The sequence below is a fragment of the Hypomesus nipponensis genome, chromosome 22, assembly GCF_054491055.1.
Source record: "Hypomesus nipponensis isolate SF chromosome 22, ASM5449105v1, whole genome shotgun sequence".
Taxonomy (NCBI): Eukaryota; Metazoa; Chordata; class Actinopteri; order Osmeriformes; family Osmeridae; genus Hypomesus; species Hypomesus nipponensis.
Window position 1 is genome coordinate 16,725,892 of NC_140382.1, and position 26,277 is coordinate 16,752,168.

The 26,277-nt window shown below is 47.1% G+C and overlaps 2 protein-coding genes across 2 annotated transcripts; one reads left to right on the forward strand and one right to left on the reverse strand.

Annotated features, from left to right (window-relative positions):
* Positions 1-19,635: 19,635 nt before the first annotated feature.
* Positions 19,636-20,864, reverse strand: LOC146236902 (growth arrest and DNA damage-inducible protein GADD45 gamma-like). Its single transcript, XM_084686787.1, has 3 exons — positions 20,631-20,864; positions 20,287-20,494; positions 19,636-20,173 (listed from the first exon to the last, which is right to left on the reverse strand). The coding sequence occupies exons 1-3, from the start codon at positions 20,729-20,731 to the stop codon at positions 20,060-20,062; spliced, it is 423 nt and encodes a 140-aa protein (XP_084542913.1). The 5' UTR covers positions 20,732-20,864; the 3' UTR covers positions 19,636-20,059.
* A 2,679-nt stretch (positions 20,865-23,543) lies between these two features.
* On the forward strand, positions 23,544-25,508 carry LOC146236903 (growth arrest and DNA damage-inducible protein GADD45 gamma-like). Its single transcript, XM_084686735.1, has 3 exons — positions 23,544-24,232; positions 24,351-24,558; positions 24,671-25,508. Exons 1-3 carry the CDS (start codon positions 24,090-24,092, stop codon positions 24,782-24,784), a joined length of 465 nt encoding a protein of 154 aa, XP_084542861.1. The 5' UTR covers positions 23,544-24,089; the 3' UTR covers positions 24,785-25,508.
* The last annotated feature ends 769 nt before the right edge of the window (positions 25,509-26,277 follow it).

Below are 26,277 nucleotides of genomic sequence, written 5' to 3' on the forward strand. Positions count from 1 at the left end.
TTTCTCCACAGCCAGTGGATGAAAACAAGACCAGGAAATGTAGGGCTAACACACTTTGAAATATTACTCTAAGTGAAATTAATTTTTGTCTGCCAAGCACCGGGACATCCCAGGTGTTGGTGGTGAAATACCATCTGCTTCATTAATTGGAAGTTATTCCAGACGATTACCGATCCCCCTATGACAGCGAGCCAGGACGCCCTGGCTGCATATTGAATATCCGAAGTAAGATGCTTCACCCCCCGGGCTTCGCTCTGCTAGGCCTCCCACCACAACCAATCGCACATTGATTATCAACAGTTCAAGGTAATTTATGCGCACGGATCAGGTCTTGTGGCAGGGTAGCGTGTCAGGGGAATGGAGAGAGGGAATGCATCGTCCCGAGGTCCCCAAACAATGTGCACAGCTCCTCTGGTCCTTTCTTTCTCTCTCTCTTTGTTTATCGTTTGGAAATCGCAGCGAGAGCGATATTCCTCGACTCTCCACAGCGAGAGAGCTAGGCCTTGAGCTATGCTTCCCTCTCTACAGGGGAGGTCTTCTCCTGCCAGCCTGTTATTGTTCATGAAAACATGTTCTTAATTAACCCGCCTGCTGAGATAAAGGTTAAATACCTGAATGAATATGTCATCTTATTTCACCGATTCACCTTACTTGAGAACTCACCGTACGTAAAAGAATAAACAACAAGTTGCAAAGAGAACATGTTCTTTCGATCTACAGGGACGACCAATAATCTACATCAGATGAACATTGTAATTTTGAATATAATCAAACAGATGAATACTATAATATTGAACACAACCTATCATATGAATACTGTTGTTGATATCTATCAGATGAATGTTGTGGCTGAATGGTTTTGCTTCTCTGTGGGCTCTCACCTCCACCTCATCACCCTCCCCAAGCATCGTGGGACCTGTCAGAGACCATTCCTCTGGTCCCCCTACTTAGCCCGGCTGCCCCGGCCTGTATGACCCCACCAGGGGAGCTGTGACCCTGGCCCTGGCCCTGGCCCCAGGCCCCTGTCACCCCCTTCATCCCACCCCCATCACCCTGGGGCACTTCTCAGTCTCTGGGCATCTGTGCGTCGGAGCGAGGGGGTGGTTTTCTACGTGTATAATGTTATCCCACTCTACTTCACCCCGACATCCACCTCGACTCACCCGCCCCCCCTCCCCCCCACACACACACAGAGACATACACACACACACCCCCCCCACACCCCCCCGACTCTCTCCTCCACCCTCAACTTGTAGAACCATGGGAGGAGGAGATTGACAATACCGTGCGCCGGTATTTTAAACCTGATTTCCCTTGCCGTGTACCTCTAAGGTTTAGAACCCCCCTCCGTAGAGGAAGTACACATGAGCAGCCTCATTTAGGAGAGAGTGATGGATACTGTCGCTCTGAAGCCTCATTGATAATCAATGAGATCTCACGGCAAACAACTAATCAATTCTACAGATCCCCTTCATCATTGTGCCTGCCGGTGAGCGTGACTGATAGGGACACCTGGAATTGGATTCAGACTGTGTAACAACAGAACAGGAAGGATGAGACAATTATATAGAATGGTAATGCACAGGATGGCAGATTTAGACAAACTCATATTTTTTTCTGGAAGAAGGAGTGAGGTGGTGGAGGGTGGGGGGAGGGGGGAAGGGGAGGAGGGAAGGGGAGGGGAGGAGGGGAGGGGAGGAGGGAAGGGGAGGGGGGTGCTGTGTGGATCTGAGGTGTTTTATTGAATTTGCTGGGATGTTTCCTTCCCCCAGCCTCCATCTCTCACTCTGTGTGCTCCATCCATCACACACACACACACACACTCACACAGACACACACACACACACCTCCACCCACACTGACACAAGCACACACAACCCACCTATACCCTCCCCACACACACACACACACTGACATCTACCACCACCATTCCCCTACACACACACAAACACACCGCACACACAGTAGTGCTTCCAAAATGATGGGTTTCTCTCACACACCCTAGGGGCCAGTCGACCCCTGTAACAGATTAAATCTGACACTGGTGACCGAGTCTGTCAGGGACCAAACACAAGGAGAGAAGAAGAGATGGCAAGTTTAGAGTGACGGCCTAATTAGGGATTTCCTGTGTGAAACCTTATTTTCATATTTACTTCATAGTGTCAAAGGCCAAACACCAACCTAGCAGCTTGCATTACTAACACACACACATGCACACACATAAAGACACACACACGCACAGACATGCACTAACACATACACACACGCACACACACACACAGACACACACACACACAGACACAGGTGTACATACTAATTGATATTTCAGTAAGTGGCTTTTTGCTTTTTCACCACTGGTTCAAGTTACCACCACATTGTAACATTGGCAGTGTTGCAGTTCTGTTAACAGTAACTCTGGTTTTTGGCACCATTCAGCAGAGAGGAGCACCCTCTACTGACCAACTTATGAGTTGCACCTATATATTCATTTTCATTTCATTGTATTTATCTAGCAGAGGTTGCCACTAAAACGATTACAAATTGTGCATGTAGAACATACAGCAGGAGATCAAGGATCAGAATTGCAGAGTTCAGCAGTTTTTTTGTCGTCAGAGTCAAGGAACAGTTTGTATTTATTTTACTGGCCACATTTGAGACGTCACATTGCTTCTATCCCTGTAAATGCTGCGTTGTGCTTTGATGTCGCTGCTCCAGAAATTCCTGGGTTTTTCATTTTGTTCTGTGTGGCACAAAATAAGTTGGACAATCCTGCTCTGGAACATGATTCAATAGATACATTTGTCATGCACATGAGGACAAAACTGTGTGATACTAAAGTAGACTTCATCTCACAAAAATAAATTTAGCAAGAGGCATTCTTAGGTATTGACCCAGTATCTGTCCAAGAGCAAAAGCTTATTGTGAAACCCAGGCTTGTATAACTAGACATGTTGTTTTCCATGAATCATGAACTGTCCATTTCCTGTCCTATAGTTTGTGAGTGATCTCTCCCTAAGGGTAATTACAGCCTCTACAGTTTTCTCCTGCGATTTCCTGTTCTGTGAAATTAGTCCTTGCTAAGTCCATTTATCATTCTATTACCACTGTGGTGCTGGTTAAATATAGGCTCAGGGTTGGTGAAGTGGGGAATGTACTGTACCTCTCTCCTGCCAACAACAATGCCAGGCCAGTCCAAGATACTCTGGCTCTCAGTCTCATGACGGCAGCATTTAAAAACAACCTTCTGCTCGTATATTCACAAAAAGTCCTCATGTTCTCAAGCTTTGGTTCAATAGGTACAGCTGAAGTGAATGAGATTTTTTGTCATCAAAACACAGAACCCCAAAATCGTTGTTTGATTGAGAACTCAACAAGTATCTATTCCAACTGTTCAGCGGTCACGTGCGGTAGGGTTCGATAACGGTGATTTGGATGGAGCAGGTCGACGGGCGTGGGCACACGTTCACAGAGAGAACATGCATCACCCGGAAGTCTTCAGAGTCGTGGTTATAAACGTGCATGGCTACAAGTCATCAGGGTCTTTGTTGTAAATTCGAACGCAAAGACAGTCCAGATTTATGGATTTATGAAAAGGCTCAGGAGGAGTATACAGATCTCACCTCCCCTGAGACTCCTTCTCTCACCTCCTGCCCTGAACTTACATGATGCCTCATTAAAACGAGAGTTCTAATACCGCCTTCCTATCAGGAAAATGTTTATCCTGCGAGGTCATTAAAATGCAGTTGAGCACCTTCACAGCCAGTTCAGTGAGGAGCTGGACTGTGGTGCCATAAAGCATGAGTCTGTGGCTTGTTTGGTTTCAGGGCTCAGCTAGGAGGAAGCAGGGGCAACTACAGCAACACTTAGACCTGATGTTTATTTGACAAGGTTGTCAGTCAGTGTAACACACGACGTGACCTATAAACACACACTTCACCTGTAATCGCCGTCTTGTTTACATTTCAACACTCGATACTCATCTACAAATTCGTTTTCTCTCAAGGCCATGGAGCCATTTGCATTTGTGTTTTTTCAGAGCTCTCTCTGTCCGTCCCTCATCAGAAGGGTGTTGAAAGTGTTTATTTTGGGAAAATGCCACTTAGAGGAAATTGTGAAAATGACTTTGACCTTTGAACTGTTGTTAGGTTTAGATTAAGTCGAGGTGGTGTGAGCGGCCGCTTACAAGATGGCCACCGAGGTCGTGGCGGGGGGGTAACCATAGTAACGGGGTCATGTGTGGTGGGAAAATGTGAAGCAGGAAGTGAGCGCCGATGGGGGTCATGGCAACCGGTCCTGACAGGGGAGCCCTCTGGTGTCTGAAGCTCTGGGGCCTGGGGGGTCGGGCGGTGAGGGCAGGAAGGTATGGGAGAGGGCGGTTCATGGGGGTGGGGGGGTGGTGGGGTGTGAGAAGATTTGGGGAGTTTTTTTCTTGTCTTCACTGAATGTTTAGGTAGGTTATCGGTGCTGATCTTTGGGGCCTCTATGCAGCCCATTGTGACATGAAAAAAAGCAACTCAAGGGAAATTTGATTTGAGTTTATCTGTGTGTCGGGGTGGGTGAGGAGGAGGGCCGGGTGCAGGGAAAGGGAAGTTGTAACGAATTGACGGCCACAGTGTTCTGCAAACAACTTGTTACCATGGTTACCCATGTTCCACCGTTCCTCACCTCAGCGATTTTCCAACTGATGAGACCGGGCTTTCAAAGTCGTCTCCATTTACATTTAGTCATTTAGCAGACGCTCTTATCCAGAGCAACTTACCTTAAGTACAGGGACATTCCCCCCAAGGCAAGTAGGGTGAAGTGCCTTGCTCAAGGACACAACGTCAATTTGCACAGCCGGGAATCGAACCCGCGACTTTATGATTACTAGCCCGATTCTCTAACCGCTCAGCCATCTGACTCTCCACTTCAGAGCTGCTTTCATCATCCACCTCGAAACAGACTTCTCATCTCCTCTGCTTAAATAAAATGAAGGAGGGTGTGGCTGTGCGCGGAGCAGTCACTGTCTTCCCAGTAAATGTTATTACTGGTCTTATCGTGTTTCCTCTGTGGTATCTATGTCCTCACTTCCTGCTGGGCTCTAACTCAAAACACGTTTGCTCTGATCCTGACCGTTATTTATCCATTACCCCGAGATTCATCCTGCTTGGGAACCTCTCTCTGACCAGCACGAACGGCTCACATTTGATTCATTTAGCTTTTATCTAAAGCGACGTACAAATACGGCATGTAAAAAGCACAGCGCAAAATCAAGGAGCGTTTCTGGGGGGAAAATCCTGGAAAACAAAGAAAAATCTACAAGTATAAGTCTAGATCTGAGTCTAAGAATATCAAGGACCAGGCCGGAATGGGACGCTACTTCTCTGGGTTATTCCCAGAACTGGGAGAAGACACTCCGCAGGTAGTTCTCCTGGGGGGGGGGGGGGGGGGTAAGGGAAGTGGTCTAATAACGTCCATGTGAAGTCTACTCCACTGTGTCCGCTGATGAAGAAGTATGTTTTGAGTTAGACCCCAGACATAATAAACCAACATAAAAGCTTATGAACAATCCAGCGACGTCTGGTTAAAAACCAACGTAAAACGATATACCTTGCACAAACATATATAACAGTCTGGTATGTTACAGGGTGCCGATTCTGTAGGTTTACATTAACTCAGAATACGGTATTAAAAATGGCTATATTTGCAGAAATATAAAGAATTCACTCAACAATTAAATCATTGTCGTCCCTTAGGGCCGCTGAGAGCCAGGGAGCAGCCACCAGCGGCAAGCAGAGACTCCAGAGACTGGAGTTAGAAAGAGCTTTACAGCCTTGGCCACAGGCAGAGGTTCAGTTCTTCATGGTGTACCCAAGCTTGGACAAAGTGCTGAAATATGAAGCATTGGAACCCAGAGCGGCATATCTGCAACAAGCTCTGGGAACCGACGAGAACCAGACAAATAAATCTTCATAACAAATCGTCTGCCAGGCACAAACATTTGCGTAGGCTTTAGGATCACTCATGTGGGGATGTTGGATTGTTTTGACTCCTGTTTCATTATGTGCCCATGCTGCTCTGCGGCTGTGCAGCCTTGGGATCTGCAGCAAGCAGAAGATGACGAAGATGAACATGAGGAGGAGGAGGTGGTGGTAAAGATTATTATGATGAGGACAACGACAATGATGATGGTGGTGATGATGATGGTGGTGATGGTGGTGATGATAGTGGTGATGATGGTGTTGATGATAGTGGTGATGATGGTGGTGATGATGGTGTTGATGATAGTGGTGATGATGGTGGTGATGATGGTGATGATGGTGGTGATGATAGTGGTGATGATGGTGATGATGGTGGTGAGGATGGTGGTGATGATGGTGGTGATGATGGTGGTGATGATGGTGTTGATGATAGTGGTGATGATGGTGGTGATGATGGTGATGATGGTGGTGATGATAGTGGTGATGATGGTGATGATAGTGGTGATGATGGTGATGATGGTGGTGATGATGGTGGTGATGATGGTGGTGATGATGGTGGTGGTAATGGTGGTGATGATGGTGGTGATGATGGTGGTGATGGTGGTGATGATGGTGGTGATGATGGCAATGATAATGACAACAGTGAGGATGATAATAGCAGTGACGACTTCAGCAGTGACGACCATCACAACGGTGGGAACAAAAACAACGATAATGATCAGTTAAAACGTTTAGTTCCTCGACCAGGAATTATCCCTTCATTTGTGTCTCTGTACCCATCCTCTCCTACTGTGCTTTCAAGTATGACTCACTGACGACCTCCTGAAATGCACTGACAGACTTATGCAGAAGCAAATGAGACCCGACGTTTTCATTTTCTCCTCTGAGACAAATGGACTCCAGAGTTGAGATCAAACCAGACGATACGTTTTAAGCATTAGGCCCGATCTACGCACGCATCCATCGACGTCTCTGGACAGTGTCATGCAGCCACAACGGCTGAAAGAATGAATCACTTGGACCTGGTGATGAATTTGCATCTTTACCCATTACTGTAACTCACATTCAACCCAGGAATGCACAGAGATGACAAAAGTACACACATCCTTCACTCAAGTAGAAGTACAGATACTCATGTTAAAAAAGACTCCTGTAAAAGTACTGATTACGCTTTTTTACTCAAGTTAAATGAAAGAAATATGGGCTTTGACATGTATTTATGTAAAAAGTAACCATTCCTACTACCTCTTTTAGTGTCATGCTGGTAACAACCTAATAACAGTGTAATAACAGTGTAACAACAGGGTAATGACTGTGTAATATCATTATAATAATAGTGTAACAACTATAGACACACAGCTCATTTGCTAGGAATCCTTTTTGAAGGCGACAATTTCAAAAGTAACAAGCCTGGTTTGAAAATGTAAGAAGTAGAAAGTACAGATGTTTGTGTACAAAATGTACGCAAAGTCCTGATACCAGAAAAAGATACTATAGTACAGTAACAAAGGATTGGTCCATTGTTCCTTGCCATCTCTGGGAATGAGAGCGACATCTCTCTTTGTCTGGCTGGCTGATGGTGAGCTGTCTCAGCATGGCAGATATGAGTAGAGCTCAGTGGTGTCTGTCTCTGAGTAACCATGTGAACCACATGGAGATGACTGTGGGTAGATGTGACAGGTTTCCAACATCTCCCTCACATAGTTCTTACATTTACATTGTCATTTAGCAGACACTCTTATCCAGAGCGACTTCCCCAGTCCCTAAGTACAGGGACATTCCCCCGAGGCAAGTAGGGTGAAGTGCCTTGCTCAAGGACACAACGTAATTTGACACGGACGGAAATTGAACCAGCAACCTTCTGATTACTAGCCCGATTCCCTAACTACTCAGCTACCTGATTCCTGTTACACTGTTAATACTACCCAGACTCAGCGGTAGGTGACTCTGAGTAGATATGCATACCTCATGGAGATGACTGTAAACAGATTTGCAAGCCATATGGAGACGACTGCGGGGGAGAGTCATGGAGAATGGGTACAGCTCAGCGGTAGCTGACTGTGAGCAGATATGTAAACCACACGGAGATGATTCATTGGCTCTGCTCAGTCTCAGCTCCACATGAAGCGTCTGTAATGATCCCTGTTCAAAGAACTTGGTTGGTCGCAGCAGGCAGGCAGTCTATCCGTGGGCTTGATTGACAGGTGAGATTAGACGAGGGGTCAGAGGTCAGGGGTTGGAGGAGCCGGAGCTGGGTCGCCGTTGGCCGTGCCTGCTGCAGTCTCTTAACCTCTGTGAGTCACACACATCCGCTTCCCTCATTAATCCTTATTACACACAGCCTGTAGGGAACCTGAGATAGCAGGCTGCCACACACACACACACACACAGTCATAGTACACGCATACACACACATGCAAACATGCACACACTCTCACATGCAAACACACACACATGCACAGACACATGCATATGCACAAATATGCATGCACACTATGTTAAATGTTAAACATAAACACAAATCAATCATCATGTACAAACATTTCAGTACATTTTATCTGTTGAAGTGGAAGTGAAGCCCTTTTTAATCCACGATTAACAATCTAAATTAAAATCCAAATCCAAATTTGTATTTCTCGCAAAATCCATTAGAATATTAAACAGGAGTAGCAGTGCACTAGTGCATATGTTACTTAACAGGATGTCCAGCTGGTCTGGCCAGCCAAATATGTAACAAAATGTGCGGTACGTGTATGTGTATGTGCATGTGTATGTGTATGTGTATGTGCATGTGTATGTGCATGTGTATGTGTATGTGCACATGTATTGCTGATGTGACGAAAGGCCTTTCTGCTGATTGTGCTGCGAGCCAATTCCCCCCCTGGGATAACAAACGATCCATCTCTCATTACTGGAGAGGTCCAGTTTGTAAAGGAGCAGGGCTCAGGTCACAGGTGTGCTCGTGCTACCTGGCATCCTGCTACCAAACAGACACAGGAAGCGCACAGGGACAGGAGAGGGGACACAGGTCAACTCCTCATACTCGCCATGCGGGTGGGGAACCAGGTCACAGTGGGAAGCATCAAATCAAATGAGCCCATTCAGATCTAACTGTCATGATGCTGATCCTGAACTGTTGCTGGAACCCAGTGGCGTACCCCCCCTCACCTTTCTCTCTCTCTCTCTCTCTCTCTCTCTCTCTCTCTCTCTCTCTCTCTCTCTCTCTCTCTCTCTGTCTCTCTCTCTCTCTGTCTCTCCCTCCCTCCCTCCCTCCCTCCCTCCCTCCCTCCCTCCCTCCCTCCCTCCCTCCCTCCCTCCCTCCCTCCCTCCCTCCCTCCCTCCCTCCCTCCCTCCCTCCCTCCTCCCCCCCTCTCTGTCTCTCTGTCTCTCTGTCTCTCTCTCTCTCTCTCTCCCTCCCTCCCTCTCTCTCTCTCTCTCTCTCTCTCTCTCTCTCTCTCTCTCTCTCCCTCCCTCTCTCTCTCTCTCTCTCTCTCTCTCTCTCTCTCTCTCTCTCTCTCTCTCTCTCTCTCTCTCTCTCTCTCTCTCTCTCTCTCTCTCTCTCTCTCTCCCTCCCCCTCTTTCCCTCTCTCCCCCCCTCTCTTTGGAGTTGTGTCTCCTGTCATGATGGATTCAGTAATAAGCGTTGAGCGGCGGTCCCCAGCCTTCTGGGTAATTGTCATATTTGTCACCTTTCGAGGCGAGCAGGAGAGTGTGGAGCCTGTGTGATCTAATTGGGCTGAGTTATCAGGCAGCGGCGGCGAGGCACGGGGGAGAGGAGCGGTGATTCATCCCCTGTTCAGGGGGAGACGGAGGAATCATTAGACAGACAGAGAGCCATTACTGGCTATGTGCACGGCAGCCGCCGCGGCCAGGTTCCACACACCTGCTGGATTCATGGCTGCGAAAGAAGCTGATTGTTGGGCGACACATTATGGATGGTGACACGTCCACTCAGCAGGGAAAGCTTCTCCCGTCGCATATTGAATTTGTGTGCCAAAGTCACAAACACACACGTGCTTGTTTGGATGTATACACAACAGCCTGTAGTGATAAACACTAGAGAGAGAGAGGGGAGGGGGGGGGGGAGGGAAAAGAGAGACAGAGAGAAAGCCTCATGGTTTTCAAACAGCTGGAGAGGTGTCCGCCTTGTAAAGTGATGACAGAATATAAGCTAATATGTAGTTGTGTGTCTGCTGGATTAATTTATGACCAACCGCAGCTGTGAAAACACCAGCCTTGAACCTCCTCGCTCTCTGCCAGCGACAGCCAGCGTTCCTCTCCAGTTCAGAATCTACAACAACACAGCTGGATCATTCATCTTAGCAGTATAAAATATGCGCCCTGCTCTGCATTTGTTTGGAATACATTCATCATAGTTCTCGTTCCCCGAGCTGGGACTGTTGATAGAACAATGCTGGAGAAGTGATGCAGTGCCAGAGCACTGAGGGAAACACTTTCTCAAACCTCTGGGTCTTTCTCTTGGCGATAGCTTCTCAAGACTACAGTACACTCTGTAACTGTATAGATTTGGAATCGACAATGTTTTTCTTTTCTAGAGCAAGTAAGAACTGTTCTTCTCATATTTGAGTGTCCGAGAACAATGAAACAAACGTAACCACGAAACAAAACATTGTAATGAAATTCAGCTTCAACAAATAACTATAGACATTCTGGTGACTCAGGGTCTGTTTGATTGTTTTGTAACTGAACGGAATATTCGCCTGAGGTCGCTGTGGTAACCTGCCCTCCTCTGCTTCCTGGACGCATGACATCATCGGTTTGATCTCAGGCCTGACCACGCATGGCTCGGGGCCATGCCCCACTCAGCCCTACAGACACATCAGAGTTTTAAATAGCAGTCACGCTGTTTTCATCTGGGGCAAGACAAGGCTTTATATCCATTACAGAATGATTAGCTTCTCATTTCTGGGGCAATGTTATGACTTTAATTACGTGTGTCTGTCAAACAAGACATTTGCCATAATTGAGTCATGAGGAATTAGCATAAAGGCTAATTTGTTTGGTCATGCGTGGGCTTGGGGAGATCTGGGACAGGCTGGGGACCGTGGGTTGAGATGGGATGGATGAACGCTGACAGAGGATCGCTTACTGAGTAAAAGATTACAGTCTCTGACGCTCACACACACACACATGCACAAATACAACTTACAAACACACACACAATCACAGCTTCCTCCTGCTCCAGCATGTGAGTGAGTTTGAAGAGCACTAGAGTTTTGTCTGATATATTTTATGGCTCCTGTCTTTTAAATCCAATTTTGTCTGAACTTGAGGGAAGTTTGAAAATCAAGCCTTCAAAGCCAATGACAATATGACGAAACGAGTTTCTTTGCTAGGAGGCTTTGAGATGAACCATCTTGTTTGAAAGGGAGTCCTCCCATTAGCCCCCAGTGCTGATGCAGCCGGTGTAGACCGGTTAAACTCACTCCTCAGCTATGTGTACAGGCCACCCACTCCAGCGAATCGCTCCACAATCACACACTCACACAAACTAATAGTCTTTTGCTAGTACCTTCTCATACACCAACACATTCAGAGTCACAAAAACTCTCACAGTGTAACACACTCACAGTTGTACACTCACAGTTGGACCCACACAGTCACACACACAGTCACACACACAGTCACACACAGTCACACACACAGTCACACACAGTCACACACACAGTCACACACAGTCACACACACAGTCACACACACAGTCACACACAGTCACACACACAGTCACACACAGTCACACACACAGTCACACACACAGTCACACACAGTCACACACACAGTCACACACACAGTCACACACAGTCTCACACAGTCACACACACAGTCACACACACAGTAACACACAGTCACACACACAGTCACACACACAGTCACACACACTCTCAGTCTCTCAAACAGCAGTACATTCTGGCAGAGCAGAACATGAGTACATTCTAACAACACGCAGCCTCTCAGAACAGGAGACACACGGTTGTCTGTGTAAACAGCTGGTCTCAGTGAGCCGAGCCATGAAGCCAGCGTCTGTCCCTCTCTCTGGGTGGTCCGGCACAGACACAGGAAGTCTCAAGTTCGCACGTTTCCTGTCCAGCGTGCAGCAAGCATGACGGACGTCGCTGACGGGTTGTTGCTTGGAGACACACAGCTTCTCCTCTCTCTGGGTTTTTCTACGGCTTTTCAATCTTCAATCAATATTTTTCTCTTGTTTTTTAATTTAAAAAATTATATATATATATATATATATAATATATGGTTGATGATAATTGTAGCTCATTTCAATATATAATTATCACTTATTTATCATAGGTTTAGATTATTGATTATTGGTTTGGATAGGCCACTAGCAAACTGTCAAGAGTAGCAGGACAAAATAGCCTGTACTTGATAGTAACAAAAGCTTATAAACTTGAAGCTTGAAACTTGAACTTGTTGTCCAAGCTTCTGTCCTCTCTTTTTTGACACAGTGACAGTGTGGCGACATTTACATGTTACATTTGATTTTTTTTTCATTTAGCTTTTATCCAAAGCGACACAGAAAGTAATCTGTATTTAACAGGCTTCTATTCATAATCTTCTTAAATCATTCTTCTTTTTTTTATCCTATTGTAAAAGTAATGTTCTGCGAACAGCTATTGAAACGTCATCACACTAACCCAGAGTGTGTGTTCCATATATGACCACAAGATGGGGCTGTTGTTTTATCAACAGCGAATGGAAAACCCGTCGGCTTACAAACTGCAGCAACAAGTCATGACCACTAGATGGCAGAGAGCACACCACTATAACAGCGTTGGGCTGCACCAGCCATGACAAGCAGCAGGTGTGCTGCAGCTTTCTTTCAGTGTCAAAACACGTTGCCAGATTTGTTAAAAGTTCACTCCTGGATAAAGAACATAAACTTTCTCAAACGTAATCTACAGTGTGTGAAACCTTCCATTACGATGCATATTTATGTTGGAGGTAAGTGGATTTTACAGGGTTATTGACACAATATGACTTAAGAGTTCATCAGAGTGCCTGTGGAAAAAAAACTCCATCAACAACCGTTCAATCAGAAGGCAGCTTGGTTAGTTGTGGTTTGGAGAGTTCTGCACTCCTGACCAGAGGAGTGACCAGAGGAGTGACCAGAGGAGTGACCAGAGGAGTGGTCAGCGTCCATATGGCCGCTCTCTGGAAGTCCTTTGTGCCGTGACTGATGGACTCACGTTAAAGCCTGTCACCATCAAAGGCCCTCTCTCTTATACTCTCTCTCTCTGTATTCCCTCAATTCCCTCTCTCCTGTGGAACCCCCTATCCCCCTCCACACTCCCTCCTCCCCCCACCCCCTCTCCTCCCTCCCCTCTCTCTCCCCTCTCTCTCCCCTCACTCTCCTCTCTCTCTTCCCTCTCTCCCTCTCTCTCCCTCTCTCTGCCCTCTCTCTCCTCTCTCTCTCCCCTCTCTTTCCCCTCTCTCTGCCCTCTCTCTCCCCTCACTCTCCCCTCTCTCTCTTCCCTCTCTCCCTCTCTCTCCCCTCTCTCTGCCCTCTCTCTCTTCTCTCTCTCCCCTCTCTTTCCCCTCTCTCTGCCTTCTCTCTCCCCTCACTCTCCCCTCTCTCTCCCCTGTCTCTCCCCTCTCCAGCTGATGGACCCCTGTCTGGTCAACGTCGTCCTAGCAAAGTGTGCCTTTCGTTTTGTATACAGCCCCCTCCCATCCCCCCTGCCCCCCTCCATCATCCTCTTTATACAACCTCACCCTGCCCTCATCTACCCCTAACCGCCCTCCAGCCCCCCCCCACACACACACACACACACTCCCTGCTCCAGACTTTGTGTTAGTGAAAAGGATCGTCTCAAATGTCGCCCAGCCCAGCCAGCTGCTCTGCACTGGGCCTTTCTTTCAGGACCTCAATAAAGGAGGAGGGTTGGGATGGGGGGGCCAGGGTGCACCTTTGTACGGTGCCACTCCTTAACCCCCCCTACCCCCCCACCCCTCTCACTCGCTCAGTGACAAGGGTGTAAGTGCTGGCTGCTGCTTTTGTCCGACTTTTGTTTTGGGGGGTAGGGGAGGGTAGCTGTGTCCACACGACCACATTGAGCCATCTGAACTGCTCTTGGACTCCTGAACACACACTCAATGCGCACTGCCACTCACACTCTCATCCACACGCATATATGTGCACACACACACACACCCATGCACACGCACTTTCACTCACATGCACGCACACACACACACACACACACATGCACACAGACACTCACTCGCATACACACACATGCACACAAACTTACCGAACCACAAAAACGCACACATGCACACACGTGCAGTCCCTCCAGACGAGGGCCTCTCATGGGCCCTCGGGGCCCTGGTGTAGCCTGCTGACACAGACCGCACTCAGTGACAAGCTCAGCTGACAAGCTTAGCCTCTATGGCCTCAACACACCCCTACACACACGCACACACATGTAGGCCCACATACACAAACACCCCTACAAACACACCCATCCCTTCTTTCAGTAGACACACACATGCTCTAATGTGTGTGTGTGTGTGTGGGCGCTGTGTGTGTGTGGGGGCCTCTTTGTCAGGCAGAAAGGCATGTTTTGGTAACAGTTTGCAGCATGTGTCAACACCCGTCTCCACGGCAACACAAGCACTCACGACAGAGCCTGGCAGTCTGCAAAATACAGGCGTCAACACAGCTTCGTCACGAACACACGCACTCTTAACCATGCTCACTGCACAGGTTCAAATGACGCTGACCCCCCCCAGCCCCGGTGCTGTACGTAACTTTGGATCAAAGCGTCTGACGAAGGAATAACGTTATAGTTACAAGACGCACCAAAGATGGCCGCCACCTGTCTGAGAGTCTCCTCCTCTTAGCTGAGCGTGATTGTGTGAGGATCCAACCTTACGCACACACACACACACACACACACCGCGCCCTGCAGCCATTCAGGATAGCAGAGAACCCTGTAAACATCAGATAACACATTAACATACATCATCTTTTAATCATTTGGCAGACGTTTTTATCCGAACGCGACGTACAAAAAGCAACAAAATGTAAAAAGTACAGCAGAAGGATCAGACGGGCATGGTTCTGAATGAGACGTTACTAAATCCCTTCCATCGCTGTTGTGTTTATGTGTGTGTGTGTGTGTGTGTGTGTGTGTATACAGAGGAATGACACGAGATCTAAAACCTGTCAGCGGTCATGTTGATCCTGGTGTGGTGACTGAACTGATAACATCATCATTGATGATTAGCATCACAGCACAACAGCTGATGATGGAGAAGGGGCGGAGCGTGGAGTGTGTCTCTGTGTGTCTCTGTGTGTGTCTGTGTGCATGTGTACCTGCATGTGCGTGTTCGTTCAAGTGCATGTGTGTGCATGTGTGTTTGTGTGTATTTACATATTTCTTATCAGTTAGGGTCCTGACAGTGAGCCTTGATCTGGTAGAGCCCAACAGCAGGTTGATGCTAATGAGAGATATTAGCATAGTCTGGCTAGACGAGAGGACAACACCCCCTATAACACACACACACACACATTAGTGAGCAGACTGCTCGCATGTAGCTGTGGCAGTGAAGCTGTAGCAACTACTATGTGCCAACCGACATGAACACTGTGTGAATGTCAACAATAGAGACACACCTGTTTACTGTCTGAAGAGAAAATTAGACGCTCGTTCGCTGTTTAATTGGACAAATTAAATCCTTTAATTATCTTCCCCACGGCAACGGCTGCGGTCCAAGAACCGGTCACCGCTGGGCTTGGCTGGCAGGGATTCCGATGGCTGTAGCCTGGGCAACAGGGCTCCAATCATGCACCCCTCAACACACACACACACACACACACACCCAACCATGTCCTCCTCTTAGCACCATCTGCTGCTTCTCCAGGGACCCCCAGCTACCCCCAGTTGAGGGGGAGTGGGAGGGGTGCTGAACAGACACTTGAGCAGGGCCATGTGGCCGCAACAGAGCTCTTATAAAATGGGTTGAGACAGGGGCCATGGAGGGGCATAGATAATGAAATATTGTGACCCAGGCCTCTAAAGGCACCACCCTATTCTTGCGGACCCTAAGACATATTCACACTGCTTGTACAGGTGCATATACACACACACCTGTCCTGCACACATACACACACACACACATGCAGATATACAAAGTCCCTGCATGCATAAACACACACACACATGCATGTAGACACACTACTGCACATATTTACACACACCCCTGTACGCACCCTCCCACACACAGACACGCTCCTGTACGGACACGTTGCTTATCTGAGCAGCTGTACCGCCTGTAGAGATGAAGCCCTGCTCTGTTGCATCATGGGACATATCTGGTGAACCCTCCTTGGTGTTCTCACATCCCTCCCTCCTGCTCAACCCCAGCACCCAGCTCCTGCATGCTCCCATTGTACCGCCTCTGAATGGGGATCAGTGAAACCCTAGGGGCTTGAATGGATGAATGAGAGCTGGCTTGTGCCAGGCACAGGCCTCTCCTCCTCCCTCTATCCTCCTCCTCCCTCTATCCTCCTCCCTCCTCCCTCTGTCCTCCTCCCCTTTCTCCTCCTCCTCCCTCTATCCTCCTCCCTCTCTCCTCCTCTCCCGCTATCCTCCTCCCTCCTCCCTCTATCCTCCTCCCTCTATCCTCCTCCTCCCTGTATCCTCCTCCCTCCTCCCTCTGTCCTCCTCCTCCCTCTCTCCTCCTCTCCCGCTATCCTCCTCCCTCTATCCTCCTCCTCCCTCTCTCCTCCTCCCCCTCTATCCTCCTCCTCCCTCTATCCTCCTGTTCCCTCTCTCTTCCTCCCCTCTCTCCTCCTCCTCCCTCTATCCTCCTCCCTCTGTCCTCCTCCTCCCTCTATCCTCCTCCCCTCTCTCCTCCTCCTCCCTCTATCCTCCTCCCTCTGTCCTCCTCCTCCCTCTATCCTCCTCCCTCTCTCCTCCTCCTCCCTCTCTCCTTCCCCTTATTATGCGGGGCAGCAGATGGAGCGAGGGAGTTTGTGGCCCGGTTGCCGGGCAGACTTAGGGAGGAGGGTGTGCAGGGTTGCGGAGGTCGTAAGGGGGTTTGAGTGGGCTCGTGGTCCACAGCCACTCACTGTCTGATGGGGAACAAAGGAGCAGGCTGCACGCTGACCCACTCTGCACTCAGGCTCTAATTAAACACACCACGGTTGGAGGGGTCTGGGTCTAGCTGGGGAGGGGAGGGGGGGGGGCGGGGGGCTCTAGAGCTGGGGGGCCGGGGTGGCTGGGTTTAGCTGGAGAGGGGGGGGGGGCGGAGGGGCAGGGGGCTGGGGTGGCTGGGTTTAGCTGGGGTACTGACTCTAGTTGTAGGAGCTGGGTTTGGAAGCTCAGCAAAGGCAGCTGATGTGGAGGTCAGATGGGGCATGGGCTGAATGTGTGTGTGCATGTGCTTACGTATGTGTGTGTGTGTGGATATGAGTATGTACATTATATGTGTGTGTGCATGTGTGTCTGTGAATGTCTGTGTGTGTTGATGTGGCCCGTGTGTGTGTGTGCATTGTGACGTGTGTGTAGTACGTGTGTGTGCGCGTCTGTATGGTGATGAAAGAGTGTGTGTGCGTGCGAGCATGTGGGCATGTGTATGGTGATAAGTGTGTGTTCGGGGGGGTGGTGGGGGGGGGGTCAGAGTTGAGACGTGTGGGACTAAGGGCAGCTGTTGACTACTACATCAGCCACAATACTTCAGCAGTGACATGCAACATGCTGAGCAGAGCTGGGTCTGAGGGGGTTTCTACGGAAACAAAAGCCTCCGGAAAGTTCTGAATTTCGAATGAAAGGCCATGCAGAGCTGGCGTGTGGCAGGGGGAGGAATAGACCACCATCAAACTTTTTGTTCAATTTTCTTGTGTTTGGATAAATCCGCCTTCAACTTCAAGAATGGTCCAGTTCAACACCCTGGTCTGAAGATGTTTAGTTGGTAAATAACTGTTCAGTCACAGCTTCAGTCAAACCCATTCATGAAGTGAAGATTTTTTAATAAATCTAAGCCTGGTTGCCAGAACAGCTCTGCTCTTGTGGACGTCTCGTCAAGCAAGTTAGATACTCCACACCTGTTGACTCTGACCAGGTGGGATGGAGAATGACGTCACAAAATCCGGTGTTTTCGCAGGTTATGTGAGTGTAGGTATAGCTGAGCCTGTGTAGTGTAGGTATAGCTGAGCCTGTGTAGTGTAGGTATAGCTGAGCCTGTGTAGTGTAGGTATAGCTGAGCCTGTGTAGTGTAGGTATAGCTGAGCCTGTGTAGTGTAGGTATAGCTGAGCCTGTGTAGTGTAGGTATAGCTGAGCCTGTGTAGTGTAGGTATAGCTGAGCCTGTGTAGTGTAGGTATAGCTGAGCCTGTGTAGTGTAGGTATAGCTGAGCCTGTGTAGTGTAGGTATAGCTGAGCCTGTGTAGTGTAGGTATAGCTGAGCCTGTGTAGTGTAGGTATAGCTGAGCCTGTGTAGTGTAGGTATAGCTGAGCCTGTGTAGTGTAGGTATAGCCTTATGGGCCTGAATGAGCAGATGGATTGTATTCTGGTGGTGAACACACAGAGGCAGTGTGTGCGTCACAGTCCTCCTGATATACAGCTGTGGCCAAAAGGATTGGGAGCGACATACATTTTGTGTTTGGAAAGCTTGCTGGACCTTGATTAGCATGACTGCTAACATAATTTCAGTAAGTTATATCATCAGCACAGGGGAAAGTGTTAACTAGTTCTATCCAAGTGAAATCACCCTATCGTTCTGATTGGGTTTTAAGAGCAGATTGACTGCTGTAAAAGTGGAGACTATTTGCATATATTGAAAATGTTCGCCCCAAAAAAGCTTAAAAAAATATGAAATGTGCCTTATTGTGATTCCAGTATTCTATAGAAACATGTGAAAACATTTTCCTCAAATACTGAACCAGCAAACTTTGCAAAACACAACAATTTGTCATTGCCAAAACTTATGGCCATGACTGTACGCAGCAGACAGGAGGCTTGGCGGTTGTCCCAACGACCCACTTTGGTTTACATGACAACGAGGATGAGGTGAAGCTGTGCACACACTGTGATAGAACACAGAAGCAGCTCCAGGTGGGATGGCTCTCCATTCCTCTCCCCCTCCCTCCCTCCCTCCCTCCCTCCCTCCCTCCCTCCCTCCCTCCCTCCCTCCCTCCCTCCCTCCCTCCCTCCCTCCCTCCCTCCCTCCCCCCTCCCTTCCTCCCCCCTCCCTCTCTCCCTCCCTCCCCCCCTCCCTCCCTCCCTGTCCATGTGTGTGTGTGTGTGTGTATGATTGTGTCAAGTATAAACAAGTACACACTGAAGGTAGAACAAAACATTCCATCAACAACATTTTATGTTCAAGAGTTTATTTGTAATATCAAAAAATAATCAATTTCATTCAACGACACGGTAGATTTATATATATACTTTTTTCTTTTTCTTTGTCATGATAACTAATCATCTCTGAAGAAAAATGTATTCAATGTTTTTTTCTTTTTTAGATGCATTCAAATGTTCTAAAGTGAAACCTTTAGAGAACAGTGATTTACTTTGTTTCTTTTTTTTTTTTTTTTTTACGTTTTGACAGATTCAAATTATCTAAAGTGAAACCTTTAGAGAATTAAGACCATTCTGGAAAGTGGGAAATATTTCGCTGGCAGCAACGGTGTTAGTGTTGCTCAGCAAGAAGACATTTTAAAAAGTCCCTTTTTAAAAACGCTTCTTTCTCAGCACCGCTTCATCTCCTACTGCGCGTGCTTCAACGTGCGACTCTCGCTCTGTGGACCACAGGATGCAGAACTCGCTTCTCCTTTCTCTCCAAACCTCATCCGCACAAAGAATGAGGGTCCTTTTGTCGCTCTCGTGGCATACCTGACCTCATTCACATAAAGAATGAGAGTCACCTTGGCATGGACGGTACAAGAGACGACAGATCGCGGGGGCCCCTCGGGCCGGCCACGCGCTGCCTGGATTGGAATTCTCCTCAGGAGGATCCAGGGATGAGAAAACAGGGTCATCCTGTAGAGTAGGATGAGTATTTCCTAGTAGAACGGTTATTCAGCATCTCAGAAGAGAAGTGGAAAAGGTCCCAGTTCAGCGGCCAGGCAGGGTGATCTCAGGAACCCAGTCGTTCAGGCTGCGGCTCTCCTCACAGAACCGGTGCAGCTTCTCCAGAGCCAGGTCCTCCCAAGCACCATCAGCTGGGTTCTGTTCGACAAGAGGGAAGGGAACATTAGTCACATGGAACCACAGGCTTTACTATTAGACTGGACTGCAAAACGGTTGTGGTTGAATAGGCTTGTATGGGTTGGGGTACATACCGTGATTAGGACGCAGTGAGCATCTTCCAGTTGACCAGACTTGTCACCGACAATCTCAACCAGGCGGTCCATGTCGCTCACTCTGACGATGCTGATGTCGTTGTCGAAGCAGAACGACTGGATGAGGGTGAAGTGGATCTGGAGAGCGATGTCACACTCAAACTCCTCGTCGGTGGCCAGGACGCAGAACGACACACTGTCTGGGTCACTGCAGGAAAAAGGGAGAACTTTTGTTAGTCACTAGTTCCTTGTGAATTTAACCAATGTTGGGAAAACATGACAACACAGCTAAATATGAAATGAAACTGATTATGAAGCACAATTCACAGAAATTAAATACTTACTCAGTCATTATTTTGGCACTCTCATAGACACCAACAGTGAGTCGATCCTCGCTCTGAGCACAGTTCAAAGCCTCTTTCAGGGATTTTCCAGCAGTCTGCATGTCGAAGTTAGTTTAGAAGCTATAAGCTTAGTCAGAGATGTTGATAGAGATTTAACAGAGGAGTGTTTGTGCTGATTCTGAGAAACTGCCAGTATTTATACAGAGGACCCCGGCGCCGGCACACGCGCGTTCTGTGATTGGCTGCTTGGAGACAATGCCCGACCGACCTCCCCTTAGATGGCGCGTGCCTATAGAGACAACTTCTGCTGAAAAGATAGGGGCAGTTTCGATTGAATTGATTAAATGCGAAACTCTTTGACCTTCATCCGATCCTCTGAACTTACTGAAATTAGTCAATCGCCAAACACAATGCCCTCACTCGTTTCGGAAAAGTTATTTGGGCGTGGAATTAATGATCTCTCTACCACACATTTAGCTTGTAGCGTAGGCTATTAGCTACACTGCCTATAGCTTACTGTGATCTAATCATTTACAAACAAAAACTGAGATATCCTACTGCACGTTAAAAGGTTTGCTTGGATTTTGAGGCCCAAACCATAGCTTATACTTTTTGGGACAGACTAATTTATCAGACTATACATGTTTTTAGATGACATGGTTACATCAATAGACTGCAAAACATTTGCAGTGTAAATCCATAAACATTCTTTATAACTTTTCTGACTATAATAGGCAACTGTATGCCAAAGTTTTTATTTGATCTATATGTCGCATGAGGCACGCGCCACTGTTTTACATACAGAATGAATCTAACTTCGGGCGGGTGGCATCTGGACTTGCCTGCTTTTCTCTCCATAGCAACGAGATCCCATCTGTCCCCCGGGGAAGGTGAAGGGTCACAAAGAAACTTCTGCTGCATGATAACGTTGGCACCTGCAGCGACCTATGTCCGCTGGCGCTGCACTGCAACTTTACTGCAGGAATACTTATTATGTGGATTTATATAGTTTGTTTTCAAGCCTTTGTGGAGAAATAAGCATGGCTTGTTGATGCAATGATCATTAAAGTTGTTGATAATGATAGGCCTGCATCTTGCTTAGCTTAAGAATAGACCGGTAAAACTTATTTTCGCCACATTCAACATTAATCAAAATACTAGACTGAAGTTCATTAAGAAGTCTTCACATTTGTCTTATTTTAACATTTTTGATGATCAGTATAAGTTTAAGAGGATACAGAAAAGTAAATGCTACAAAATCAAACTATCCGTGATAATGAAAATATATTTCAGTGTACAGCTCTCAATGATTAAGAGGGTATAAGTTGTGCTAAGCTTTGAGCTACTTTGCATTAACACAAAGAACAGCAGGCTCTGGGTTAATGTGCAGCTTGTCATCCGAGCAGCCCGAGTTTAGCAACACCTGTCACGCGCTGGGCAGGGGCCCCGGTCCGGCAGATGTGTTGCCAGAACAATGCACTGATATCGACTTGCACGCGCCTGCCCTGCTGCATCCATCTAAAAATATCCTCGCCTTTGAGTCACTATCAGCTGAATAAATCAATCTTAGATTCAAGAACTTTGGTCTTAAACTTTATCAGTCAGTAAAATTAGCTGCAAGAGTGAGGCTACTAGCCTCTATGTATATGATTACTGTTGTTTGATATGGGCTGCGTTTCTACATTCAGCAAAACTAATCATGAAGATCTAATCAGAAAGTGAGTAATGAAAGACCCAGAAATAGTTCCCTAACTATCGTAAATGCCTCTTGCCTTTCCATTTTGTTTGTTTTGTAGCCAAAGAAACCTGTTTAATCAAAACAACAACTTTCTAAACAGCCTTTGTTTAAAACCCAAACACATTTAAATTAACAACCTTGTGCTGCAGCAAAACACTTGTTCTTGTTAAGAGATAAGACTATTTGTATTAGAGACTCTTAGTCATGAGTTTCGACCATCCGCTTGCTCTATTCGCATTTAAATTAGATAAAAACTCAGACAACAGACTTTTTCGTCCAGCGAATGTAAAGACTTGCGGACAATAGCGCGTCGCGCCTCGGGGTCGGGGTCGGACGGGGCTACAGAGGAGGGAAGGAGGGTCCTCATAGCGACAGTCCTCCATCTGCTACTCTGCTATCCACAGAACAATAGTGTTGCATCAATCACCGCCATGCTATCTCCCCCATCTGACATTACAAAACAGCAGCAGGCCAAACTGCCTCTAATTGCATCTAAACACGATCACATGTAAAAGGTGCAAAGGAAACTGCACCAATATATTTAGGCTATCCAACATAAGAAAAGTAGCCTAAGAGATGCAATATTGCAAAAATTGTTATGCTTTTAACGATTTTTATGTTTTAGTCTTGGCTGAAATATCTATTGTATAGGCTAATGGTCACGGCAGTAGTTGACTAGCCTCTACACTAGAATACAACTTTATCTTTTGCAGTAAGATTGTGTGTGTCTGTGCAGGAATTGTCATACCAAACGTAAGAAAGTGAACATTTGAAACAGCAGCGTAAGCAAACCATATACCATGTGGGCAAGGCGAGGTAAATAAATAAAACCACGCTCTGGATCTCGGACAGCTGACGGTAATCACGTGCTCAGCAGAGACCAGCAGTGCAGCTTGTGCTGCACGCACAGCGTCCTGGCACGCGCTGACATTTGCATTTGTATGGAGACCGTGAAAATAGGAGTTTCTGCTCGCACAATAGGGGCCGTTTTTTTGCCAGGCTCCACAGATGGCCGTCCTCCACCTGCCTTTTACAAACGGGGGGATGGGGCACCTTCTGCGCACTTTACTTTCGCTAACTTATTGTTAAGCCACTTCACTTTCATCTTCCAGAATAGAACGTAGAAGCTAAATAGGCTATGCCTATTTCTATACGCGATTCATCCTACAAGATGACGGGTTTAAAATCAAATGCAAAAATCTAAATTCTTCTGCGGGCTAGAACATGTCAATTGACAGCAACTCTTTTAAAATATTGCAATGATGTCCTGCCAGGCATTCAAACATTTATGTTTTAGTTAGTTGGATTTACAACTGCATAAAACAATATAAAAAAGACGCAATAACCCAATTTGGTTCATTTGAATAGAATTTCAAAAGAAAAGGGAGACCAGTGGAAACATGAACCGAAACACATTTGATATAAAACCGATATTCATTATTTTGATTTGGGGAGCATGCCTGACTCAGAAAAAGACATGCCTCAATGACCCCTATCAATCTGCCACGAGCCGAGAGTGACTACTACAATAGCATTAGCATACCAATGCTCCATTTCAGCTCAGCCAATGAGAGCGCTCCCTATTCATAGGGGCCACGAGCTATAGAGTATAAATACGCCGCACAGTCACTGCATTGACACTGCATTTCGGACTTACTTTCCGACATCACAACCTTCTTATCTTCTCAATCTCCCTTTGTGGACTATCCTGCATCATCATCATGACTCTTGAGGAAGTTCTGACCCAGAAGCCAACCGAGCGTGCCCAGTGCACCGGCAAAGCCTTGGAAGAAACATTGGTTTCCGCTAAAGACAGCGACTGCCTGACCGTTGGTGTCTATGAATCTGCTAAAGTTATGAATGTGTAAGTACGATTTTTCTGAAATGTTGAGATTACGGACTGTGGTTGAAGATCATTTGTTGTCGAGTTTTTTTTTTTAAAGTTATTGGATTTGTACTAATAATGCTTCATTTATTTGCAGTGACCCAGACAGTGTGTCGTTCTGCGTCCTGGCCACCGACGAGGAGTTTGAGTGTGACATCGCTCTCCAGATCCACTTCACCCTCATCCAGTCGTTCTGCTTCGACAACGACATCAGCATCGTCAGAGTGAGCGACATGGACCGCCTGGCTGAGATTGTCGGTGACAAGTCTGGTCAACTGGAAGATGCTCACTGCGTCCTAATCACGGTATGTACCCCAACCCATACAAGCCTATTCAACCACAACCGTTTGCAGTCCAGTCTAATAGTAAAGCCTGTGGTTCCATGTGACTAATGTTCCCTTCCCTCTTGTCGAACAGAACCCAGCTGATGGTGCTTGGGAGGACCCGGCTCTGGAGAAGCTGCACCGGTTCTGTGAGGAGAGCCGCAGCCTGAACGACTGGGTTCCTGAGATCACCCTGCCTGGCCGCTGAACTGGGACCTTTTACACTTCTCTTCTGAGATGCTGAATAACCGTTCTACAAGGAAATACTCATCCTACTCTACAGGATGACCCTGTTTTCTCATCCCTGGATCCTCCTGAGGAGAATTCCAATCCAGGCAGCGCGTGGCCGGCCCGAGGGGCCCCCGCGATCTGTCGTCTCTTGTACCGTCCATGCCAAGGTGACTCTCATTCTTTATGTGAATGAGGTCAGGTATGCCACGAGAGCGACAAAAGGACCCTCATTCTTTGTGCGGATGAGGTTTGGAGAGAAAGGAGAAGCGAGTTCTGCATCCTGTGGTCCACAGAGCGAGAGTCGCACGTTGAAGCACGCGCAGTAGGAGATGAAGCGGTGCTGAGAAAGAAGCGTTTTTAAAAAGGGACTTTTTAAAATGTCTTCTTGCTGAGCAACACTAACACCGTTGCTGCCAGCGAAATATTTCCCACTTTCCAGAATTGTCTTAATTCTCTAAAGGTTTCACTTTAGAAATTTAATAATGACAACACTAATAATAATAAAAAAAAACTTTTATCAATGCTCTGAAGGTTTCACTTCAGAACATTTGAATAGGCCTATGTTAAAGTTAAATGTTACGTTATTTTGAGCTTAACATTACATATATCCAATATAAATGTTTTAAAAAAAAGACAAGAAAATACTACGTAAAATGACAAATTCTCTGAATGTTTCACTGGAAATGTTATTTGAGAAGAAAACTAACAACTTAATAAAACAAATTACATCTATGTTTGTGTCATGTGATTTTTGCACACGCTTATGGAAAGTATAGCCTATACGCTAGTTGAGGAAAATTGTTTGTAGGCTACTGCGCAGATGGTGGGGGGGGGGGGGGGAGGGGTTATGTAAGTATGACTAAAGTTGTACTCTAGGAAATTTGGATACCAGGCACAAAAGTCTGTCATCTGCTCGCTGTTGCCCCTCCAGTCAACAGTCTGCCGTCCCTCCCTCCTCTCGGTGCTGATCTGCATATGTATACGGCGGACACAATAGCAGCGCGCGCTCGGCTGTCACATCCAGCGGTCCGCACAGAAGCTTCATTGTCCGAACGGCAGATGTCTCCCTAGCCACGCTGCACCATCTGCCGCTTTCTGCAGGTGGGGGTCGGACGGGGAGGAGCTGAGTGGAGTGGCCTGTAATTTGGGCCTAGGGGAGGGATGGTCTTGTGGGTTGAGGAGGGGCCTGGCTGTCATCTGGTACTGCGCCAGCTGCTGTGGTCTATTGTTTACAAGTCCGGCCGAGATTGCAGGGCGGAGCGAGTAGGCCTACACTTTCCATACAGGATTTGCAGCACGGCAGTGTCCAAACAACTTTCCACGTACACTTGCAAACTTGATTCAGGGTTTTATCAAACATCACGTCAAATCATTTGCGACTGGTTTAGATCACTTTATTTGTAATAGTGTGTAGCCTATTTTACAAGTCCACTTGTATAAAACTAACTACGGTGAACAAATATATAGGCC